This window comes from Macrosteles quadrilineatus, unplaced genomic scaffold (assembly GCF_028750875.1).
Source record: "Macrosteles quadrilineatus isolate MER2022 unplaced genomic scaffold, UCM_ALF_1.0 Scaffold_2__2_contigs__length_208266976, whole genome shotgun sequence".
Classification (NCBI taxonomy): Eukaryota; Metazoa; Arthropoda; class Insecta; order Hemiptera; family Cicadellidae; genus Macrosteles; species Macrosteles quadrilineatus.
Window position 1 is genome coordinate 132,605,205 of NW_026542595.1, and position 26,032 is coordinate 132,631,236.

General features: G+C 36.0%; 2 protein-coding genes across 3 annotated transcripts in view; both read right to left on the reverse strand.

The window, feature by feature from the left end:
• Positions 1-110: 110 nt before the first annotated feature.
• Positions 111-11,582, reverse strand: LOC128985737 (actin-related protein 8). Of its 2 annotated transcripts, none has more exons than XM_054405562.1 (11): positions 10,793-11,582; positions 8,917-9,084; positions 7,192-7,401; positions 6,145-6,318; positions 5,231-5,341; positions 4,361-4,476; positions 3,313-3,532; positions 2,616-2,762; positions 1,891-2,107; positions 967-1,089; positions 111-388 (listed from the first exon to the last, which is right to left on the reverse strand). In XM_054405562.1, the coding sequence occupies exons 1-11, from the start codon at positions 10,823-10,825 to the stop codon at positions 216-218; spliced, it is 1,692 nt and encodes a 563-aa protein (XP_054261537.1). In that variant the 5' UTR covers positions 10,826-11,582; the 3' UTR covers positions 111-215. The 2 variants fall into 2 exon arrangements, with proteins under 2 accessions (XP_054261537.1, XP_054261536.1); XM_054405561.1 differs by having other exon boundaries at positions 113-388; positions 967-1,095.
• Positions 11,583-17,558: 5,976 nt separating this feature from the next.
• LOC128985980 (H(+)/Cl(-) exchange transporter 7-like) overlaps positions 17,559-26,032 on the reverse strand; it is a 34,744-nt gene continuing 26,270 nt past the window's right edge. The window contains exons 9-17 of the mRNA XM_054406009.1: positions 25,476-25,614; positions 24,995-25,088; positions 24,066-24,235; positions 22,835-23,017; positions 21,180-21,398; positions 20,494-20,658; positions 19,790-19,873; positions 19,493-19,573; positions 17,559-18,829 (exon numbers count right to left, since the gene is read on the reverse strand). Coding sequence (XP_054261984.1) covers positions 18,737-18,829; positions 19,493-19,573; positions 19,790-19,873; positions 20,494-20,658; positions 21,180-21,398; positions 22,835-23,017; positions 24,066-24,235; positions 24,995-25,088; positions 25,476-25,614 — 1,228 coding nt within the window. The 3' untranslated portion in view covers positions 17,559-18,736. The remainder of the gene's footprint in view (positions 18,830-19,492; positions 19,574-19,789; positions 19,874-20,493; positions 20,659-21,179; positions 21,399-22,834; positions 23,018-24,065; positions 24,236-24,994; positions 25,089-25,475; positions 25,615-26,032) is intronic.

The window sequence follows — 26,032 nt, forward strand, 5'->3', positions numbered from 1 at the left end:
AAAATGTATTCAACAATTTAACAAAAATTGATAGAGTATGAACAACGTTTTAAGATTATTCATCTTCTAACTCACTTTCCTATAAACCGTAGAGAAAATAACTGACAAATTCGCACCTAGGGGTATCTTGGATGTTGTTTCAACTGCAAACTATAAATTAGTATAATTTATTGGTATAAAAATTTACAAAAGTACATACATGAAACTATCCGATTTCACCACATGAATGGAGCTCTTTCCCGTAGGATCTTCACACTACTTTTCTCCCACTCCTGAGGATGAATCCAAAGTTCTTGGGCTGATTCTAACCCACAGAGTATTGATGCACCGATCCATGTTGTTATTTGCGGATCCATTTCTTTAGGTGAGGTGACTATGTCCATTTGTTCTAAAAAATAAGAAAATATTTAAAAAAAACAACTCAAATTTTAGTTTTTAAGTTGGAATTCTAAATTTAGAACTTTTGAGACTTATTTTTTTATGATTCACATTTTGTCTAACTCATTTTGTTATTTCTCATTTTTCTCAACAATAGTTTTTGCTTCAAAAGTGAATCTAAACTTTCTTTTCTCTTGAGTTTAGGGAACTCTGACTCTGGATTTCTCTTACTTTTTAATGGAGATTTTCGCCAACTAGACCTGAGCTCAAGAAACATTCAATCAATGAATTCTTTTAGATCAACAAACCAACAATTATTTAAGTTTGCCTCTGATGATTGGATTTAAGACCATAAAACCAGTCAACCATGAAATTTTATGCCAAGAACCACATGTGATCTACCTCATCAACACTTTTCTCCTTTGTGCACCAAAGCACAAAAACATTTTGTATGTCTTGTTTCAATAAAAATAAAAATAGTAATAGTAAGTCGTGTCTTCAAAATAGTATCAATTCAGGTAATGAATTTAATGAAGTTATTTAGTTAATGAATAAGTTGTAAACCATATCTTAAAATGTGAAAATCACCTGATCTCAGCATGTACGGAATTTGCAAAGCTATCCGATTTTGCAGCCAAGTACTGATGCCTTGAAACTTCATTCCTCCACCAACAACCAAAATAGAAGAGTACATTTTCCGTTTCAAGTCATCTGTACCTGCAAAAACAAAAAGTTTTAGGATATTTTATTAGATGCTAGGGAGAAGGAACGTAGAATACATATGTAATTAATCTAAGATAATTATCAGGAAGTTAAAAAAAAAACATATTAATATGTTGTAGTTTTTACATATTAATCAAATAATCAAAACATATTAAACTTTAACATATTAAACTTAATATTTCAAAGAGAGTTGCACAACACATTCTTATTTCACTACCAAAGGTATAATTAGACAATAGATAGTCGAAGTAACAGACAACAGTTAAAGCTATCTAATTTAAAATGGATACAGGGTTATGTTGATACGGACAGTCAATTAAAGGGAAAAAGTACTAAAACAGTAAAACATTGTCAAGTTCAACTAGCTAGGACCAAGGCTAAACCGACACAGGTGTATGTTAGACGAAGAAACATCAGAAAACAATATAATAAAAAAATGAAAATATGCACACAATAATTTCCTTTATAACAAAGCAACATAGTTTCATAACATTTGCAAATACAACTAAACAAAAACAAGATGACTCACCACACAAGTACGGCATTGTAAAGCCAGGCATCACTATTAACACGGTCTCAGAGAGAGAAAAAACAGTCGTCGGAATACACTGGATACACAACTACGATCGATTATGCACTTGTATAAAAACATTTTATATGTTTATTAGGCCTATCACAAACCGGTCTGGGTTATCAAAAAATTTGATTTTAAGGCAGCAGACATAACGAGGTCTTTCTGTAGATATATTATCTGACATATCTTAAGATGTATTGTCAAGTGAAACTAACCGCATCTATCAATGGACTGGAGTATCGCCTGGTCCAGTCCCAGCAGTTGTCCAGGACCAAGTACGAACTCTGTAGGTTGCGACGGTTGGCCTTGTGGACCTTCCAACATGGCGTCTACTACGATGTCTTCTTCTCCTCCGCCTCCCCCTACACTCTCCCCCACCACTGCTCCTTCCTGAGACACAACCCCCTCCAGCACTTCCTTGGCTCCTCGACGCTACAAGAGAACAATCGATTAAGATGAAGAGACTCGTTAAGAGTGATTCACAATTCACAATTGAAGCAGCAATACATAGCTTAAATATGATTTCATGACTAAATTTGATTACTAAGGTTAATTTTCTTTTGTTAGAAAATCATTGATATCTAGAGAGGTTGACATAAGTTATTTGATTGAGGCAAGTTTTCTCCCATATAAAAAGTTGATGTCCAAGATCCTTTGCAAAAATTTAAGGGGCATAATTATCAGCAATTATCGATTGCACAAAATTTACAGATGCTTTCTGCACTCATGTTAACGTCATGAAAATAAAAGCTCAACTCGGCTCAATTTTTAACTTAGTACTAAATTAGTCAACTTTTTAGACAAGGCTTGAAAATCAAGCTGCTTAGTGCTTATACACTTGTTTAAGAACAACAAAACACAGATCAAAACAGATGACCAAATATAAGAAAATTGTAAAGTCTAAATTTGCTGCAGCTCCAGTTTAAACATGTACACTTACGCTTGTCTCTCGGAGGTATTCAGCATCATGAGGATCGTGTGGGTCTCCGTAAGAGCGCTTCTGTGTGACTATTGACTTTGGACCTGTGACTCCGAGCAGCTCCGGTGAGAACATACCCAGTGGAGCGATCAAACACTCATCTGCCATCTATAACATGGCTGTCATATAACATAGTGTATTCGTATTGAGTGTCTGACTATACTGCTCATTTAGTAACCAGGTTGTCTGTTGGATCCCAACTGCTGACTATAATCATTGGCTTTACATGGTTCTTGATAAAAAAAACATGCTTAATTTTAGTTACAAGACTATGGTCAGAAATCAGAGATGGCATTTGACAGTAAGAAATAGGTTTAATAAGAATAACTTTAATCCGCTACCGGTACCGTATTACTAATTAATCAATCTACTTAACGGGGAGCGAGTTCATCTAGTAGTAGAGAATGGGTCTTGGGTTTTAATTCTGTCAATCGGCAATGGTTTTTAGCAATATACTAGTTCAGCAACCAACTAGGCCTAGCCTGAAGTAATATGTAAAACGGTTCTAAGCTAAAGCCTAGGGTCCTAGGATGGATGGGAAGTAACAAAAACCACTACTTAATCTACAGGAATGTATACTGTAAAAAAAAAAAAAACTTTTAGTGGGTAGTTGGGCTTTATCTACATCTAGTTTCTAGACATAAAACACAACGTGTACCTGAATGGTGTAAGAGAGACCTGGAGGTATTACAAACTGTCGCTCAGTACATCCACACACATCCAGATTGACATGACAAGCGTCGTGCTTCAAGTTCTGCAGCAATGCTGCGTCCAGTGGGTTGGTGGCCGGGTCGCATCCCTTGTATGGGAACGCACATTTCTGCAGCAACCAGTGAAACAGCTGCGTAATGTCTCCTCCTCCGTAGCCTATCCTGACCCTGAAAATAGAGTACTATTTATATTCAAATGTAAGCTACAATGTAAATTTAGATTAAGAGAGTAGTGGCAAAAAGGTAGTACAGTAGACTCCCTCTTATCCGAACACCTTTTAACCGGACTACACTCGGCAGAAATGGCATCTCTTTAACCGGAGAATTTTTATCAGCACATCGGTTTAACCAGACTAGATCGGCAGGAAGTGGGTGGTACTGAAACGACTGTTCTCATGGGAAAGATTTGAGACCAGTGATTACGTGTCTAAATACAATGCTCTCCTAATTTTAAGTCAAATACTGTTTTTGGGGTCGTTGGTTCAACCGGGAAAAACTTTATCCAGAATGACCTTGGTCCCGAGGAGTCCAGATAAGAGGGAGTCTACTGTAGTAGAATATTAAGACGGTCGAATATTTTTATTAGAATGGACAATTCCTGTATACTTTATGAAATGACCGAGCTTTACTCGGCTTTCCAACCCAATAAAATCAACAGTGTCGACGGTTTACAATTACACTCTAACTCTAGTTGTAACGATAGCATCTAATTGTCCTCCAGTCATAAATTAAAAACCTCTTTGGTGTTTGTTTGTTTATAATCAGCTGTTATATTTATTTCTATTCTTTTGATGATGTTAATGATTTTCATTAAATTTCATTCCGCTTCCACCTCCCCCAGCATATTTCGGAGGTTTGCCCCTCGTCTTCCTTGGTTCACACACTCCTACCCCCTCCCTCCCCTTAGTATTACCATTACCAAAGGTAATCAATTGATAAGCAAAAATAACCTAACACAGTTTTAGTAAAATCACAATCTGAAATCTAACAGCACACCTGGTAGCAGGATGGCAGATTCCATCTTCCACACAGGATACTGACGTTTTCTGATGTCCACAATCAATGACACAAGCACAAGGTAAGCCTGCACCGAACGTAGCGGCCACATGGTCCTGAACACCACAGAAAAATTCAAGGAATATTAGTTTCTGTAAAAAATATATTAAACATACAGCTGTTCCTCTACTGTCTAGAGGTATGGATGAGCTATAGGTTCAAACTGACAAAGATCAGGTGTTATATCAATTATAAATTGTTAGAGACACCACCTGCGTGCGTATATTAACCCAAACATGAGTGAAGGATGAGTGTAGAGTGTTGTGAGATGATCTGTGTAGCTTTGTTACTGACTACGATCAGCTGGTTCATCAGTCAGGATTATTTATTGAAAGCCCAATGATCAGGAACAGCGGGGCCCAGGACTATTTAACAAACAATTTTGATTGATTAAGCGGCTACGCTTATGTGAAATAAAAATATTGACTATTAAATGTCTAATTATGGACCAATTTCAAACCATCAAAAAACTTTTATTTATTAAACTATTATTTATTTATTTACTTATTCCAACGGATATCTCCATTTTACAACTGTATAAATCTGGTATAGATAGGACCAGGATCATAATGGATAAATGAGGATAAACCGATTTTACCAATTTTGGAGGTGTACACAGTAAAAAAGCGCCTTCAGAAAGTCTCTGCAACACCCTCAATAAATGAGCGTGTTGTGGTTGCGTTTCCTTTGCAAATGCGTTCTTAGTAATTTATTATTACCGGAACAGTTTTTGGCCAAGAACTGAACCGGTTAAGCCATAAAAAAATGGAAACCACACATCCTTAATGTACAGTATATGGTATCACATACCTGTAGAAGAAAACAGCTTCCAAAGCCCATTTTATTCAGAAGCAACGTCATCAGTTCCCTAAGGTAGAGGCGATTGTAAATGTCAGGTACTACTAACACTGCCCGGTAATGCTACATGAAACAAAGAAATACAATGTGGTAAACAGAAATGAAAATGTACCAAATATCACTAATTGTCGACATCAATATAATATTTGAACTTAAATCAAGTAATAATAATACAGGACTAAAAATAGGAAACATGAAAAATTGGAAATATTATAATATGCGTTATCGTCAAAATTGAAAAATAATAAACCCTACAAAAGTAATTAATAAAGTTAGTTAGTACCAACAAATTTTATGATTTTAGTTTAGTATTATGCTTTTTATCCAGCTTCATTTGAGGTAGAACCTCTAAATTCTGTTTCAAATTCTGTAGTAAATGTCCTCTCGTAATATGATCATTTCCACACCTAACAAACTGCACTCTCAGTAACATGTTTGAAAAGTCTGAGAGATTTCCTACATTCACATTGAAAATCACAATCCTTAGCTGGTCTCAAGCTCCATTGAAAAATCTATCTTTGATTTATCTTGCTGAACATAGCACAACAATTTGTGTTATAGAAGTATATTTTTTGATTGTGAGAAAAACTAGAGGTGTGCGGATATCCGAAAAATCGGGTCGGATTCGGTTGCCCAAATTTGATATCCGACCCTATCTGTTAAATATCAAAATTTGTTGGATAGACTATGTTTTTGAAGTTTTAGACTTATATGATGACTATAAGCAAGGCCACAGAGACATTGCCTTGCCATATAAATTGTTTGCATCTAGAAACAAACACAGAGATATTGCCTTGCCATATAAATTGTTTGCATCAAGCAAGATTCATTGTTTGCAATCCACTACCAACATTCAGGGTACGTACCTTGAGATTTGTGAGAGGTATGTTCAGTTTATGGATGATAACCCAGCTCCATATTTCCTGAAGGTCAGTTAGAACGGACGACAGAGATCCCCCAACCCCTCCATGGATGTTCAACTCCCCCCTCCTAATAGGGAAGTGGATGTTGTAGTCTAGAGATGGGTTTAAACGAAGAACCTGAAAACCAGTCAAATGTGATTAACAAGGAATTTAGACACAGCCAAAAACAACCATACTAAACAAACAATTCATCTTAAAAAGGTTTAATAGAGGGTCGTGACATCATCACTTAGATCAAAACTATGTCATTGACTTAGATCATTTAGGTCATTGGCAGGACTTGGACCTGAGACATCGGGGACCGAAGTCCCATGTTCTACCACTAGATCAGCTCTCTCCTCACTATGAAGTTAATGGCTGCACTAACTGAGTACTGGTATAGCTAATCATAGTTGACAGCTTTTATTGGAGAGAGTTCCCCAATACAGAAAATGTTCTATTAGGCCAGAAGTTATATTTTAGAGTTTCCATTGAGATGTCCACAGGTAAAGTATGCAAGTTAAATCGCTATCCAGGAATATCAAATAGATAGGCCTGACACTGGCACTGTTAGGTTGCTTTCAAGAAAACTTTCAGAAAACAATCTACTCGAATACAAGTTTTTAGTGTTTTTGATAATTTGTAATTAAAAAATGATAGCCTATTTGTGTCCTGATAAAAAACTTAGGCATTGAATTCCAAAGTAAGTGTAGTAGAGATAGGCATAGATTTTCCTCTTAACGTATGCTTGACTTAGAGGAAAAAGCATTTGCACCTTTTCTGTAGTTACTGTTACCTATAAGTTTACGAAACAATACTCAATCTCAGGTTTAGGTTATGATTCACTAACCTAACCTAATCCAACTTAACCCAACAAAACTAACCCAAAAGAGGATATGTGGAGATAATTAGTCTATAAAATTTCAGATGTGGAAAAACAAAGTGGTAGTGAATTAACGGAAAAGGTCCAAAATTTCTTATTCACAATTTAAACACTGCAGTAAACCTTACCTCATTACCGATGACGGTATTGGCCTCGCTCTGAGTCAGCTCTGTGCCAGGAACGGAGTTGCCCACTTCAGGCTTGGCTCTGCGGTTGAACGCAGCAATCTGCTGTGGAGGAGTTGCGTACCTTCTCCTTCCGTCAGACTGTAGACAAGACTGCAGAGTGTGTGACACTTGCAGACGACACTCCTCCATCTCCTGCAGCACCTCCATGGACTGCAGAATATTGATCATAGGAAGTAATGATTATGAACTTATTAGCTAGGTATGACAGGAAGTAAACAAATCTAGTGGATCACATTTAGGTTTTGACTGGTTAGATTAGATTTATATCGAGTGTTGAATGAATAAAATTACAGCTTTATTACTCACTAAAATTAGTTGGTTCTTTATCCAGTACCATTTATTTAATGAAAGCCCATGACCAATACCAGCTAGGTCCAGTTAGAGCCATCAAAAAACATCTGACATTTCCAGAATCTAATCGGTGACTTTCTGATCACCAGGCCACTGATGACCATTATACTTAACCACACAACTATATGAAATTATATAAATTTTGACCTTGTTATGGAGAAAGGAAGGATACACAACTAACTCCTCTGAATAAATTTCCAGGAGGTTAAAAACACAGAAAAGTAACACAATTTAACTGATTATTCATCATCCTACCTCTGAAGAAGCCCCTGAAAGGGGCGAAATATCAGTTAAATTGTGTTACCTACTTTGTTCTTTTAACCTCCTGGGACTCTTTATTCAAGTAGGTTAGTTGTGTCTTCCTTTCTCCTTAACAAATTCTAAAGCAAAGTTGCTTTTTCCCTTCAAAAATGAACTTTCACCGATGATTCAGACAAAATATCATATACAGTATCCTCTTTCTTATCCAGTCATCTTTTAACTGCACTACACTGGGCAGAAGTGACATATATTTAAATGGGACAATTTTTACCAGCACATCGGTTAATCCGGACTGAATCGGCAGCAAGTGGGTGGTAATGAAACAAATTTTTTGTGGGAAAATAGGAGACCTGGGATTGATAAGTTTCGAAATACAATGCACTTTTAAGTAAAATATTTCAGTTGGTTATTGAGAGATTCAAAAAAATTTAGGGGGTGGAAAACCGCTATCCTCACTGGCCTTGGTCCCAAAGAGTCCGGGTAAGAGTGGGTCTACTGTAGATACAAACAGATTTACCATGAAGCTGACATATGAGTGTGTTTCTGAATGACAAAGAAATATTGACACAGGGCTAATGAATTTGATGCTAAGGTCATATTCACTGTGTGTTCCTTCCCATGGATAGAAGTCACCTATACCTTACATTCCTTTTTCTGTTTCAAATTTTTCTATGTAACTCTTTTTCATAACTTAACAAATTCATTCAACATCATGAAGACTATTCCTAGTTATTGATTGTGAACAAGCAACGGTAGGTGGTATGAAAAGTCGCCAGGAAAGTAAATTTGTTCACAGTTTTTTTAATATCAAGCCAGGGTGGCAAGTAAGTTAGGTCTATAGGTACAGGGCTAACTTAGTTTACGAGCAGTGTTGTAAAAAAAGGTTGTCGCTTTTAACTTAACTTTAACATATCCAACTCGATGTTATTCAACTTTTTTTAAAAATAAAAACTATAATCATTACATTACTTAGCGTAGTAATTTTATTTGCTTGAAACATTGGGTTGTGACCTCCTTAAAGTAGATGGTAGATACTTACAGGCTTCTACTTACCAATGGAGCTAACGGAGGAAGCATTGGGTCATGGTGTCTCAATCCTTCTGGATATCTTTTTCGAGCTATTGCATGAACCTCTGTATGCGGACTAGAATCAGACGCTCTTCCGATCCTAACATACAACGACCCTGGGTGGATAATAATCACTGTCTGTTTCTGAAGTTGCTAAAACATCGGTAACATTTAGTGAAAATCATTCCCAGAGGGCCAAAAAAATATGTTTTGCGGATATATCCGCCTATCAACAGAGCACATTGCAGAAATATAAGTTACCTACCTAAGTCACTATCTGTATATCAACCATGAAATCGTAACAAAATAGTAGGCATATAGCAATTATCTTACTTAGGGCTTATCTTTATAATCACAGAAAAGAAAAACTGTAAACACAAAATTCAATATACAGTGTTATAGCGGGTATGGTCAACTTGGAGTGCAATTGCCACAAATACGACGAGAAACACCTTTTGTAGCTGAGAGACTCAGTCAAACAGTGCTGCCAGCAGGGAAAAGAAAATAATTATTCATTCTTAAAGGAAAACATTCCTAAGTTAGTATACCATACACTGGTTGAAGATAGCCGGTACTTTCCTGTAAAAGGGAACATTCATTATTATTGATGATTTAGTTTCGAGATATTGATATTTTATTTTTTTATTCGATAGGCCTACCGTAGGCCTATATTGATATTACAAAATTGAAACTTATTAGCTGACGAATACGGCAAATAAATTTTGTTCAGTATCAGCAAACAATTAAAAAAAATTACCCTACGTTGAAATAAAACTGTTCTAAACTAACCAAACTTGCTGTAACATTTCAAAATTCCGTTTGATAGCCTATTCCCCATATGCCTCTTCTGTTATCAAACGGAATTTTGAAACGGTAACCAAGCCTACAGCAAGTTTGTTAGGGTAATTAGTTATGTTAGGTTAGTTTAGAATAGTTTCATTTCTTAATCCAATATATAGGCTATTATTTTTTTTAATCTAGAGGTTAAATTAAAAATTGTTAAGTAATCGGGAAGGCAACACCTCAGAAATAAATATTATTTTTGCCTAAACCAGAATAAGTTAGTTCTTAATCCTATTCTCTTATACAAGCTTATAGGCTACTCAATAACTCGGTTATTGAACCAAGTATAACTTAGACATATTTGCTATGTCTGTTTGTCTGTAGGCCTAGGGCCTATATCTGTAATTTAAATGCGTTCGAAGATATTAAAACAGATGGAATATGGATCGTAAAGGAAAACAAAAATATTGATAGCCTATCGAAAAGAAATCATCTATAATAATGATTGTTCCCCTTAACAGGAAAGTAAGGATAGCCTATAGGCTACAAAATAAATGGAAATTGTTATGAAGATTTTAAGTTAATGTTGTAATAGACAATCGGCTAACTTAAGTATACGTTAACTGTCTTAATAAGCTATATTCATAAAATGTGTCCACGGAGCCCAAATAGACCGCCGCCTACCATCCGCTACGCACAAAATATTAGCAGATGTATCCGCCAATAGTCTGGGAAGAGGTTAAGCTTATAGGCCTTACTAAACATAGACCTGTAGACTCAAGGATTTTTAACTTAGTAGGCTATTAACGAATTACAAATTCCTACCGGTACTTGAATACTGTAAATACAATTTTTAAGGAATTTAACAGCAAAGTAAAGGATGGCTTCAACAGGTAGACTTCTGTCTGTTGGCACAAACAACTGAATGAAAATATCGATTGATATATCGAATGAAACAATCAATATTTTCATTCGGTTGTTTGTGCCAACAGATACAAAAGTCTGCCCACTTCAACTTCCGACAAATTTTTATAAGCCTAACAAACTTAATGTAAAAACAAATAAGCCTAATTCTCACCTCCAAACTTCCAGTGTTTCCTTGAAGATGCATTTCTAAATTTATTTTTCTTGATTAAGTAACCGTAACCCAAAGTAAATTAACTACCCTAGAACTAAAGGTTCATCTCTGTTGACCATGAATAATAACAAAATAGTAAAAAATTAATTAGTACAACTTAAACTTAGTATTTTATTTATAAACTTTGCAAGGTAAACATTCACATAGAACTAACATCATCTCATAGGCCTAATCCTTGGACTTTCTCGAAATAAGTAAGCTGTGATTTCCTATAAAATAGAATTCCTCAAGCTTTGGCGTTAGCCTTAGTGCGTTTGCAATATAAGTATTAATAAACTACACAAAACCAAAACAATAAAATTATTAACTGTAAACAAAACTGTAAACTGTAAACTGTAAACTGTATTGGCAGATTATCAAAATTATTTCCTTTAATCAACAAAAAATCATTTATGTCTATGAAGAATGGAACCCTTTTATACAAAACACTTCTACGTCCACTATTGTTATACGCCTGCCCAGTATGGGGAACTGCTTCATCAAGCTCGATTCGGAACAGTGCCGGATTTAGGGTACTTGAGGCCCTAGGCCAAATTACTTGAGCGGCCCTCCCCCTCCCCCTGTGGTGGAAATTCCTTGCAATCGCGGAAATAATCGTGAATATCTCTTATGCATCAAGGGGACATCATCATTGACACCCGTGATCGTGGATGAAATCGTGGACATCTCTCCTAAATCAAGTCAAAGCAATCATAGGTATACGAGAGCGTGGCAAAATCATGAACATCCCCACGGGCTGCAACAAAGGGATATTATCACCGTCACCCGTGACCGCAGTAAAATCGTTAAGGGGATACGCCATTATCTCCTACTTTATTTTTTTTTTTTTTTGTCAACCTAATTAGTATATTTTGTTTATACTCGACTTATTTAGAAGATTTAGGTCCAAAAAAATTGAATTTATGACTTATTTACTAAATGTATATGCGGTTTTAGTTTTTTTCACCCAAATTTTTAGGGATTCGGTATTGAGAATAACTTTTTAACTACTGAACTGAATGACATATTCTATTTATTTCCTGATTCAGGATTAAATAATGAGTCATTCTGTGTATAATCGTTATGGTAACTAACAAAACAAGATTTATAGGACACTTTATTCAAAATATAAAAAAGCTAAAAAAATTTAAAAATTAAGCGTAAACATAAATAGTTTTAGTAAATGTAATGCTATAGGGGTTTTTATACACACAATCCCTTATTACTTTATAAAGAAGGTCTGGTGAAAATTTGAATACTATAAGTATAGTACTAACGGAGTTATTCTAACTTTTGTACAATAACAACCTAAAAAACACGGTATTGAGATAATCGCAGGTGATGTAACAGGTGATTGGCAGAACTAAAATCCCCATGACAACACTAGTTTATTATTTTATATTATATATAAAAATACCAAAGTACTTATTTTGTTTTAAATAAATGTACCCTACTTTAAACCTTCATAATACATAATTATGATACAAAATCAAAAATGTAAATATCAGGAACAAAAAAAATAAATAGTCCATATTTTTTTCAAATTACTGGTTGCGGCGTTTTATATTTTATTTATTTTATACTAGGAGTTGTCAGATTGGAAACATTTTTTAGGTAAATGTTCACAACTAAATAACCTATCTAAAAATGCAACTTTTGGAAAATGTAAAATAAATAAAAAATATGGCCCAGAGATAGTGGCGTATCCCCTTAACATCTCCCGTGGGCCGCAATCACAGGGACATCATCATCAACACCCACGGCTGCGGCAAAATCGTTAACATCTCCCGCATGCCGCAATCACGGGGACATCATCATCGACACCCACGGCCGCGGCAAAATCGTGAACATCTCCCGCGGGCCGCAATCACAGGGACATCATCATCGACACCCACGGCCGCGGCAAAATCGTGAACATCTTCTGTGGGCCGCAATCATGGAAACATTATTATGGTCACCTGTGATCGCGGCAAACTAATGGTTAAAAAAATTATTTGTTTATCTAAAAAAATTGTTGTGCAATCTTCTGCGGCCCCCTCTTGCTTGCGGCCCTAGGCCGCGGCCTAATCGGCCTAGTGGTAAATCCGGCACTGATTCGGAAACTGCAAACATTTCAAAATAAAGTTTTAAGGATAATTCTAAAATGTCCCTGGTATTTTCGAACCCGCCAAATACATTTAGAACTGGGAATAAAACCTATAGAAGATTTCATCAAGAAATTTACATCAAAATTATTTACAAAACTTCCATTAACCAGCAGCATTGGTTTTTATAACACAGGCCAACCTTCTGAAATCCAGAGACTCCGACTAAAACCCAGATTGCCTCAAGATGTTTTGTTATAACCATTTTTTTTCCATTTGTGTTTCATTGGTGGACAGTGCCTTTACAGTCCGACCCGCTAAAACAGTGACAATAAGTGCCTGAGGGGCTAGCCATAGCTGACCTCTACCTATGTTAATGTAATTAATAATGTTATTTTTGTCTTTCTTGTATTATACCTAACCTGTATAGCAATGTAATGCTGATCGGTTAATAAAATCTTAAAAAAAAAAAAAAAAAAAAAAAAAAAAAAAAAAAAAATTAACTGTAAACAATGAAGATATGTAAACAATCAAACATAGCCTCAAATAAAAAAAAAAGTAAAAATCAGCCGGCCGGCTCACTTTCACTATGCTGTTCATTTGTTCGGTGGGGCACACGGAAGATTTCTCAGGTGCCGTTTGATGTCACTAACTGCTGACGTCACCAACTGCTGCGTCTGAAGAAACAGACAATTTTATAATTTTTCTATTATTAAATTAAACTGTGATAACCTAACCAAACTAACCAAACGTGCTAATAATGGAAAAATCGAATGAAGGTTTACTAATCAAAAAAATAGTTTTGTTCATAAAATAAAATTATAAATGCCTAAAATTCAATTTTATAATTTTTAAATTATAAAATTAAACTGTCATAACCTAACCAAACCAACCAAACTTGCTGATATGAAAAAAATTGTTGACAAAGAGTTAGTGCTAACGGCGGGATTCGAACCCGGTACATTCGGATTGTCAGCCCGCCACGCTATCCACTGCACCACTGAGGCCGGTGGCTCTAAGGCTGCGTTTACATTGGAAGCACGCTTGGGCAAGTAAAATGGTAGCGCACGCTTGCGCAAGCGTGCCGTGCCCGAAGTTGTGGTTATACTACGAGCAACCAAGCGCAAGTGCCACTAGTCTCAGCAGGACAGTACAGTCAAAATTGACATGTCAGACGATGAGGATATTGTGCTAGAGAATGGAGTTTTAAAGTTTTTATTATTAGACTCTGAACGAGTAAGGGGGGAATGGGTAAATAATTTTTTTATGGATCAAGAAGAAGGAAGGGAGTATGCCCGGATTTTTGTTGATCTTCTGCAACAGCCAGATAAGTTTTATGAATATTTTAGAATGATGCCAGAAACATTTTACTAAATTTTAGAGAGAATAACACCAAATATTGAAAAGCATTATATGTACAGTATTATTGTAGTAGTTATTGCTAACAATTCAAATAAGCCTACGACTTGCGTAATTTAATCAAATATATTTACACTCGTGCTACCATTATTGTTAATGAATTATTTACCTTATTGGTAGGGTATATTGTAGTACATAATGAAGGCAATTAAGTTTAGGAGAAAACAATTTAATTTTGACAGATAATTGCATTACAAGTCATAAAGTAATTGAAATTATTTTTCTTTATGATTAAAACCAGGGTGTGTGTTATTACATTATGTTGTGAATAAAAACAAACTATAACTGTGTTATTTTCCACTGTTCAAGAAATCAAATTAATCACTAAAATCTGGTGGAAAAATACATGGATTACAATCATTAATTAGGCAATGGGAACCCCTGGTTGTAGCCTGAAACTAATTTATCCTATATAATTGGTCTTCTTGCGCGAACAGCATCAATCAACACCTCCGTATCCATGCTGAACAACTATAAACACTTTACCAACAGACACAACCGATGCTACTGTGTCGGTGAACCACAACAAACTGAGGCACGCTTGCTTGTAGAAACAAATATTTTTGTTTCGTGATTTGAGAAGCGCAAGCTTGTCCCAGCGTGCGCTTGCTAGTGGCGAGCACTGTAACCACCACTGGTCAAGTCGCCACCGGTTTCCAGTAATCTGCTACAATTTTGTTTCAAAGGGCAAGCTTGGCCAAGCGTGCGCCACCATTTTACTTGCCCAAGCGTGCCTCCAATGTAAACGCAGCCTAAAGCGTATAGTTGCGGTATTTGTGTTCCCTCAAAGTGACGTCAGCAGTTAGTGACGTCAAACGGCACCTGAGAAATCTTCCGTGAGCCGTTTCGTTCATCGGTTTTCTTATAGGGCGCGTTCAGGCACTCAAGTTGATTGAACATGCAGCTTTTGCATTTCATCGATGGGGTTTTTTTTATTTATTTATTTGACTGTAACAACCATTTGGTTGTCGACCTTTACATAGTACTTAGTCACGGCTACCTTTATAAAGGTGGCCGTGATTACTTATTTAGTTCATTGGCACTTTAATTCATTAAATCACTGTGTTATTTTCCTTAAAGAGATCCTTTCTTTATTATTAACAAAAATATCAGAACAAATCATAGCTCATTGTCAACATTTATGTATGTAAATAACAAAATTAAAGTGTCAACACCATTCTCCTGATTAATATCAAATAAACTAAGAAAAAGACGGACAACCACAAAAAGTGAACATTGGGGCCTCATGAATTCTAATCAAGGCCATCACATTTGTGACATTTAGAAGAAAAAAAAAATAATCACTGTGTTTTTCTCGTAAAACACGTTTCTTAATTTCTGGGGGCTGCTCGCAGCATTTAACCATCACTAACCACCAAAAAGCTAACATAACAATAATTTGGATTTTTATCAAACGGAGCATAGATTTTAGTTAATCTAAAACAAACATTGAGTGAATTAAATTGACATATCAAGTTGCTTATTTGATAAAAAAATATATTGCTATTATTAAATGGTATCCTCCAACAATTCCATACGCCTCTCTACATTTTATTAAATAATGGGATACAACATATTAATATATTCAAAATCTGCAGGCATTATTATAATAAGGGAAAATATTGTAACGATATAATGTTACCTTATCATTCATTGTAGTGGCAATTCCATTTATTTAGTGGTGTGCTTTTGGGCTTTCTGGTGTGCTTTATGATGGACTTAAGCTTGAGAGTCAAAAGGAATGGCAACTTTTTTTGTTAGTTTTAGTGACTTGGCCTATTGTAAATAATAATGAACGGCTAAATAAATCTTGAATTATCTTACAAGAACATAAGTAGGCTTACCAGTAAGCAGGGGAGATTTTGATTGTTGGGTTGGAAGTTGGAAACAAATTTTAAACGGTAAAAATGTTAAGATTTTTGTTCTGTTGAAAATGGACCTTTTTATTTTTTAAATTCAGAACCTTACTCAACATAAATGCCCAAAACCAGATTCTGACATTTGATCAATTTTTGATCAGTATAATGTACAGTAGTTACAATTTAGTCTGGGCATGGCCGCGCTAGAGCCTGGGGTGTAGGGGGGAGTGTTTATTGCTCATTTCCAAAAACATCTGGCCCACTTGGCTCTGGGCTTGTTCAGCTGTCTTCATTGCTAGGCGAGGTGGAGGGGATGGGTGACATGTACCAAGCTATGGGGCCTTGCATGTACACAAGAGGGCTAGTGGAGATGGAACCGTGGCCCAGACTGCTTGCGCTTACTGTACACGTACAGGACAGAATTGATAGCTGGTGAATGCAACCACTATAGAAACTGTCAATTAAGAACTACTTCTTAGTCCACGGTTTCTAGTGGTTGCATTCAAGGTTTCAAGGGTAGTCTAAAAGTAAACCACCTTTTCATCAAATAAATAAAATAATTTTATTATTAACATATTTTACATGCAAAAATACACTTTACAATATAAAATATACTAATATTTTAACATTACTGTTTGAGTAATAGAATATGTGATTCATGTTATGATAATTATCACAGCTTTGTGGTGATAAAACTAGGGGTGTATGATTCTTTAGAAAAATATTTTCCTTGATAAACAATTAATCAATATATATTCAATACTTATTTTTTTTTTTTTAAACAAACACCATAACAATTAAGGCACCTAAATAATTAAATATACCTAGTACTGTCGAAACATAATATGAGTATTAAAAAGGTTTAAATACCTGCTATTAAGCAATCCATTTAATTGCAGTTGCAACTAGTTTCGACTCCTATGTGGAGTCATCATCAGGCGGTACAAGGACTTCTTCTTTCTTCATATGAAGAGCGTCATATTTAACAAGTAAAAATAAATAAACATTTACACACGACACAAAACACGTTACGGACACGAAACATTTACTGATCAGTTACGACAACAGACGACGCTAACCCGACGGAGTTTAAGTCCAGACTAGGGGTGTATGATTCTTTAGAAAAATATTTTCCTTGATAAACAATTAATCAATATATTCAATACTTATTTTTTTTTTTTAAACAAACACCATAACAATTAAGGCACCTAAATAATTAAATATACCTAGTACTGTCGAAACTTAAACTACTAATACTAGTCTGGACTTAAACTCCGTCGGGTTAGCGTCGTCTGTTGTCGTAACTGATCAGTAAATGTTTCGTGTCCGTAACGTGTTTTGTGTCGTGTGTAAATGTTTATTTATTTTTACTTGTTAAATATGACGCTCTTCATATGAAGAAAGAAGAAGTCCTTGTACCGCCTGATGATGACTCCACATAGGAGTCGAAACTAGTTGCAACTGCAATTAAATGGATTGCTTAATAGCAGGTATTTAAACCTTTTTAATATTATTTGGCAATCCGGAGGCTACATCCACAATGAAGATAATATGAGTAACAGCACAATAGTTTTATAAAATATACGAGTGATGATTGGAATGTAAAACAACACAGATAAATACATTGAAATACACTAGACAATTTGAAAAACTATTAAGAATCTGTTGTGAACAGGATCATTTCGGACATCTTTCATTATTATACACACAAGTTATATGACACTTCAGGTTATGGACTCTATATTAATAACTACAGTCTTTATGTTCTATGCTCCTTTCCATCTGAAGACAGAGTCAGATTCCAGATTGTGAAAAGTTGTTAAAATTGTGTTTCACTCACCAACAATGGAAAATGCCCCATTAATCTAAAAGTTTTTGGCCGGGCCGATGCCAACACAGCCAGTTTTCTGCACATTCAATCGCCAACCCAAGAAATTTTTTAAAACGAGAAACTCCATGCAGTTGAAAATTTTATTTGTTTATTGTTAATTAAAAATCTCAACCTCTAAGTTTGTCATTTACAACATTGTTTGGTAGAGATATTCATTCCATAAATTGTTTAAGAAGTGCTTATTCTCAACTGTGTCAAATTGCAAACTTTTAAAATAAAATTCTAGTTATAGTTAGGTAAATTTGCCAACTTACTGGCTTCAGTACTTAAGTCAAAACCCTTTGTACAGACCAAGCGTAACATTCTAATATTCTGACCTGAGCATTAGGTGTATAAGAAAGGCCAGTGGTTTATTATCTCGTAATGGGAGTTTAAAAACTTACAATAAAATTTATTCTTACAGCCATATGAAACATCAACAAGTTAAAAGATGTGCCATATCCAATTTTTACTTAATTCAGAAAAATCTGAAACTAAATTTCTTAACCTAAAAGTACAAAAGTTTATTTGATAAAATATCAACCGGCAAGACAAACAAGGCTTATAGTAAAGCGTATGCGCACACACATACACACAGCTATAATCAAACTTTACAATACTCAAGTAAAAACTAACTCGATTGAGCGTAACCTTAATGAATGAGATTTTTGTCTCAAGAGATTTTTAATTCCTCAACTCCGGTTCTGCCAAAGTGTCTCCAAACACGATACCTCGCTAAATCTTTCCTGGTAACCATTCCTACCACCTGAAATGCATCATCATCATCAAATAAGTCAATATATAATGTTTATTATAAACAATACAGTTAACTAAAAATAAATAAGTAGGAAATTGGTTTAAATAGTTTTGTTACACTTTTTAAGTTAACCTTAACAATCAGAGCTATCGTCAGCTTTGAAAATGTATAAGGTCTGCATGACGACCTAGAAAGTACCAACAGAGGACAAAACCTACCAGCTAATGGTGTTTGATATCTAGCAAATAGTCATGTGTCGGTACTGGACTCGGTACCAATACTAGTTCCTGACCAATGTGGACTCTTGGTTCTCGGTACCTACCTAGTTGGGGCTCATTTTATAAGAATAAGTTATTTTCCATATTATACATTCATTTTGTCAAAATATTTTGGTTACATTGACATACAAAGAACCTTATAATTTTCTTTATTGTGTATTTGTGATTGCGATTTAAGAATTGGTAGCAGCCAATATCAAAATTATTCTGCAGAAACCAGTTTTACTGTCAGGAAATTTTGGCTAATCCCGTTTTATAAGGAAATGAAATATAATGGAGCAGTTTTGAAACTTACAGTTGTTTGCAATTATTATAGTTTGTCATTGAGAATTAGGTAAACCTAAACTTATTACTATGTAGGATTATTATTATGTAGGATATCTAAAATTCCTACCTCGTTGAAATCATTGACAACGATCAGATGACGTAAACCCAAAGCTCTAAACAACCGGAACACACGGGGCAGCGAGGCAGTCTGAATTAGAAATGGAGGATCAGTTAGAAAATTTTCTAAATCAAGATAAGTTGTAGATCAGACTTCTGTGATAATAATTAAGTCAAAACTTTGAAAAAGCTATTTATGAATCACATTAGTGAGGCATGCTTACACAAAAGTAATTACAGATTATCCTTTTTATAGCCACAGCTCTTTTAAAGTCGCAAAAGCTCATTAATTGTTTAATGTACTTACCACAGGAATTGTATACGGAGAAGGGTTCATAAATGGCCTCAGATCCAATGTGTAGCTTAGTTCTTCTTCTGTGAGCGTTATTTCCTGCAAAAGAATAACATAATATGGTTTACTGTAGTTTGTTTGTAATTTCACTAAAGTCATAATGAAGTAGAGTCTAGCCAGCTACCCTCTTATCGAGATATTCATAATTGTATTTTAGATGTGCAGAGTTAGTTTTCCAATGTTCACAGAAAGGTTGGCTAACGTACATGGAATTCAGACCTAAACGGAAAAAAAGTTATAGGAATTGTAAAGAAAATGCAGTACAAGAACTAGAAGAGGTCAAATTAATCACTTAGACTGAGAACTCGCTGCCATGACTGCAAAGTGGGTTGTTTAATAGTACACCACCACTATCCTCGGAGCACAGCTGGTCTAGTTAAAGATCTAAACTCCTGATATGAAGTAGGCCTACAGGGTTAATCAAATCCTACATGTGACTAATAGCTTATAAATATGTGTTAACGCCAAGACTGCTATTTTTTTGCCATAAGGTCCATTTATCTAAGAATAGAAAACATAGAACAGTCTCTCAAGCCAGGTAAATTTCTCTGAATTCAAGAACTGTCTCTACAAAACTACATGATAACTACCAGACCATCTTGTCATACATATTTTACACAAACATCAACAAAGACTGTGCGTAAGCAACAGATACTCACATCTATTGTGCCATATCTTGGGTAGGCCTTGCGGAATATTTTCATACTGATTCTGCCATTCTCCCAATCACTGGATGCGATGTTGAACAGTTTGTTTTGCAGAAGCACGATCAGTTGTGATCGCAGAATCAATCCTCTTAGACGGCCTGAAGATCTGATTCCGTCCTGCAAAAATAATACAGCGTAGAGGTTTTCATTCGCCCTGCTGGGTTGGCTTGTACCAATAAGTAAGATCAGACTTTCAATACTACCTTTGACTTTGATAGAAGTACCAAATACTGTGATGGTTCTACACACTAGCCATTGGTTAAGTTTCCATTGTTGTTTGTCTAAACTAGCAGACTAATTAGCCTACACCCATGATGCTGAAATTCACTTTTTCCCTGACTCGAAGTTGGTTAGGCTAGTTAGTTACCCTTTCTTTGTATTACTAAAATTACTATCTTTTCCACCCCTACTTCAAACACCTTCTTGGTTTGATATCCTTCCTCACTTTATGTTATCATCACCTTCCTCCTACTTCTCCTCCTAACATCTTGGTTTACGTAACAGTTCTTAACTAATCTCAAAACTAAATACCCTACTAGATTTTCACTGATTCTTTCTACAAAATTAAAGTAAAGCCCAGCCTTCCATCCCCGAAATACACCCTTTCACATACTTTGCAACACGTTATCTCAACTCACCATAGTGTTGGAGCTCTTGGAGTGCGGGTCGATGACTGGGAAGCCGTTGAACGTGTCGCGCTGTAGCACGCTCACGATGTGCCGCACACTCTCCACTGTCCGTAGTACACACGGTGGGTGGCTCATGATGGCGCTCGCCTGCACCTGGTAGTTCAGCGGAGGAGGTTCCCACGCCAGAAGTGGCACACCGGACAACTGGATGTGAATGTCGTAGATACCCTGCGGGATTGTTACACGCATTGATATTTTAAAGTATTATGATTGGTTTTAGGAATTATCAGCAGCTTGACCTAGTGGTGGAGAATGCGACTACAATCACTGAGTTTCCTGGTCCAAATTCTGTCAATTACCAATGGATTTAGCTGTGACATTGCCTACCAGGCCAGGCCTTAATGTTCTGGGCTGTGGTCTAGCACCCTAGGCCTTTGAAGGGGGGTCCTTATGCGTTCTTTTTTGGGTACTAAAGGAAAGGAGACTGTCTATAAGGACCAACTAGGGTTAAAGTTGTATTCAAAAGACCATAGTTGAATGAACCACTCAAAGAGTTTGCAGTTTTCAAAGTTCAATTTCTACCTTAATTATTGATAGGCCTCCTATGATATTGATGTGACTGGAAAAGTGGAAAATATCTATAATTTACAAAAAATTTTACCTTAAGTTTGCTTGGTTAAACAGTTAACTAACTAACTAACTACAATTATGTAGGAGAACTTTTCTACGAATCAAGGGTGTCACTTTATTTTACCTAGCACCTAAGTTAGAGATAGCTTGTATGTCTCACTTTTACTAAATAAAGGGATTTTTACAATAGTTTTCTGTCAAAATTAAAATATTGTCAATTTTTCACATTGTGATCATAAAACATTAAAGAAAGCCTAAATATTGATCAAACCATTTTTTAAGTAGTGTTCAGGGTGAGTTTTCAAGAAAAAGAGAAACATCGACTATGAAGATCTTGTGTTAAGCGAATCTTTAAGCTACATTTGAAGATTATACGATACTCTCAATACACTTTTAGCAAATTAAACAAACAAAACTTTAAAAAGGCAAAGAGTAATAAGAATAAATCCATGACAATATCTAAAGTAAGTTCTCAGATTTCCATTGATTTTGAACTCACTGAATTGTTAGTTAAATTATTGTTATTTAATATTTACCAGGTTTTTTGTTAAATCTTGATATGTCTAGCTTTGTTATTTATTGTTATCTCTGGTTAATGTTATAATACGTTCACTTCACTATATCATCGCACTTTTTGTAATTTCATGTATGTTGGAAATATGCCATCGGGAATAAATATAAAATAATAATAAACTAATTTTATTGATGATACATTCTACAAATTATACTGTGAGTATATTCTGAAAATTCTATGACTATTGATTTCTGACAGTTTATCAATTGTATAATCTCAGAATTGAATTGATAGAGGGTAAACCTTTTATGAACCTAAATCAAGGTAAGTGAACTCTAAAGATCCTGAAATATAATGAGCTTGTATATTTTTTACTCTTAGAATTTAACCATGAATTCTTAGAACTCAATTATGGACTCCTATAGATCAATGGTGACTTTTTGAAATTCAACCATGAACCATCAGAACTTTACCTCAATCAATTCTTAGAATACAGTCATGAATAAATTCCAGTGCACACCTCATTGAAGTAGTCGCCGACCCACTTAGCCATGATGAGTGTGATCATCAGAGGCAGGCCGAAGCTGATGTTTCCTGTGGCTTCTATCATGATGACGGTAAGACTGATGGTCATTCTGACGACTCCACCGAGTTGCGCCGCAGCACCGACCAGCGCGTACTTGCCTGGGTCCATACACCATGACTGTAACACACAACCAACAGAATGAATAACTTTGAGATTACATTTGAATTCAAAACCCATAAGTTTAAATCCGAAATGTGGAGTTTAATGAAATAAAACTGGAATAATGCAAAGAGAATAACATTAGGAACCCAACTCCAGTACAAACTTACTGCTGAGATTCACTACCAAACGCATGAAGAGAGATCACTGCAGTTAATCACTGGTCCTGCACAACTTGTATTATTTTGGAGGTCTAATTCATTTTTTGTAGGACCTTAATCTTTGACTATTGATACAACTATAAATTCTATCCCCATGTTAGAGTTGTCACCAGTTTTTATTTTTTAATGAAAACTGTTATAATTGATACGAGCTACCGACAGATTGTGCTGGTATAAATTACTAATTTATGTTGAATACACAAACTTTTTTACCAGGTCAAAATAATGAAATGACTTATTGTGAACTATAGCAACTGTTATGACCCATTAACTTGGTCAGCAACAAAAAATAAGGTAGAAAATAGAATTTTAGCCTCTACCACATTCTGTGACTGGCTCACACGACACAACTACGTTATTTACTTCTTTATTACAACATACCTAAAGCACAAATTGGTGACAGCTGGTCTATATAGATGGGATGTCTACTTCAGTATCCAAAAGTCAATGGTTTCATCTTGTATATAAGAAACAATATTTTTAGTGCAGACAAACCATTTATGGTTTTTGCACTTTTGTAAGCTATGTATTGGTAATTATTGTGTAATAAATTTCTTAATTGATTGTTTGGTATTTGTCTCCCAAGTTTGTTTCTATGAGGTTTCACACAAAGTACTGGGCGAGTTTGTACATCATAACGAAGTTGATTAAAAATAGTAGCTTAATTCATAAGATGTGAAGTCTTAACATCACGCATTGATTCAAATTTCCACTGCACATTTTGGGAACAATCGGCTAATTAAATAGTGTGCAGTACATATTTGCATCCTTAAAACATATAAGTACGGAAATTGTTCCAATGTAAAATTATCTTTGGGAAATGTAACACTGGTTTTCTAACTTACGCAGTCAGGGAAGAACGTTTCCAGACTAAGTCCAACCAATCGTCCCCAAGCAGCCCCCGTGACCAGGCAAGGGATGAACAACCCTCCAGACACACTCAGACCGTAGGTCCAGATAGACAGGATATAGTAGACGACGGCAAAGTAGGCCAGGGAACTCATATTGTGGGCACCTGCGGGAAAATCTAACATTCAACACAAAATATTTGTATCCAACTAAAGTGCATCTGAACGTATTTATTTTATGTTAATTTTTTGGTGGTGGTAAGTTTATGTTTGAGGAAGTTGATAGCTTTAACTATGGATTGAGCTATACTCCGTTCAAAATATTTAGGCAATTTGAGAGGAAGTCCTCCCACGACGTTTTTCTGCTTAATGTATGTTGTAGCTGATTGACGTTTTGACAAATCTCAGCTGTTAAGCTATGTTTTAATGGTAGGATCAAGTTATGGAGGGGATAGATTTCTTCCTCTAAAAAACCCTGCATTATGTGGTTGAACTAGACATAGACAATTCAATACTAAAATGGAAATCTACTCATGTATTTACCAGACGTTTTACATAGATTATTTTGTGTAGGTAGGAGAAACTCTACCTGAACTTATCTATATTTGAATTGTCTGGCAAATATGCAAGTAGATTTTCATCTTATTATTGAATGTTGATGGCGTAAAGGCTGTTGAATTGAGTTCCTTAGATATCACTATAAACTAGATTTACAGGTTACATAGTAAAAGAATTTGCCACACATGTGTCCAAGTTTAGTGTCTACTTCAGTGTCTAATGTACACACCATACAAATGTTAAGGCGTATTTTGATTGTTCTTTAAAATTTCAGAGTGATCAAATTGAAGTGATTTCTGTTTCTATACTAAGAATTTACTTACTTAAGTTTAGTTTTTCTCTAGAATGGCAGAAGACTATCAACTCACCGTTGGGATCATGGAAGAGGGATCTGACAGTAGCTTCAGGCACCTGGAGCCACAGGGAGGCTATGGTGTTGTACTCTCCGTCCCCACAGTAGAGCTGTGTACACAAGTCAGGTGTTAGACACTACTGCAGAAGGAAAAGCAACAAAGTCACTATCATAGATTAAACAAACTCCTTTAAAGGAACTATATAAAAATTCTTCTCATTTCCCTAACACCATCTCTGCCCCCTTCCCTTCTCTGCTCCCTTCCTATCTGTCACTTTTCCCTCTCCACTCTATTCCCTCTCTGCTCCCTTCCCCTCTCAGCTCCTTTCCTCTCTTGCTCTCCACCCTCTCTACTCTATTATATTCTCTCTCCGCTCTTTCCCTTCCCCTCTTTATTCCTTAATCTCTCTGCCTCCTCCCCGACTCTGCCCCTCCCTCTTCTCTGTCCCTTCCCCTATCTTACAACTTCCCCTCTGCTTCCCCGAGTTCCACCCTACCTGCACTGGTGTGGTTGTTGGATCAGTCCCCAGAGATTTACAGTCGCTGATCCAAAACATCATCAGCAATGCTACAGTGGCACTGAGAGCCGCGACAGACAGAGCCTCCATCACCTTCAGCCACCGAGGCCTGATATACCTGCACACCAATATCATAATACATTACATACATACATACATACATTACATTATGTTCTTTGTCAGAAGAGCCGAAACTCCCCAACACACCCGGTACCTATTACTCAACCCGGGACCTCTGATGCCGATTGGAACTAACGCCCCAACCTTCGCGACACCATCGGAGGATGACTTAAGGTCATCACACTCACCGGCTGCCAGACGGCAAATAACCCATCGGAGAGAGGGTTGCCCCTCAATCCTAACCAGGGATACCGGCTACTTTATTCCCACGCCCACCCCAATTAAGTTCCAACAAGGCCAAAGCCCTTTGGACTAAAAGGAGTGCCCTGGACGTGCAATAGTGTAAGCAACACTCGGGACCTATCTAATCCCTGACAGGCAGAACCCGCCATCAGAAGGAAGGGGACCGTCAGCGA

Coding starts and splice junctions, on each gene's coding strand:
- LOC128985737 (XM_054405561.1), bottom strand. CDS start 10,825: ATGCATCTTCAAGGAAACACTGGAAGTTTGGAG. Junction 6,319..7,191: donor ATACCGTCATCGGTAATGAG/GTAAGGTTTACT, acceptor ACTGGTTTTCAG/GTTCTTCGTTTAAACCCATC. Junction 2,108..2,615: donor AATACCTCCGAGAGACAAGC/GTAAGTGTACAT, acceptor GTTCTCTTGTAG/CGTCGAGGAGCCAAGGAAGT.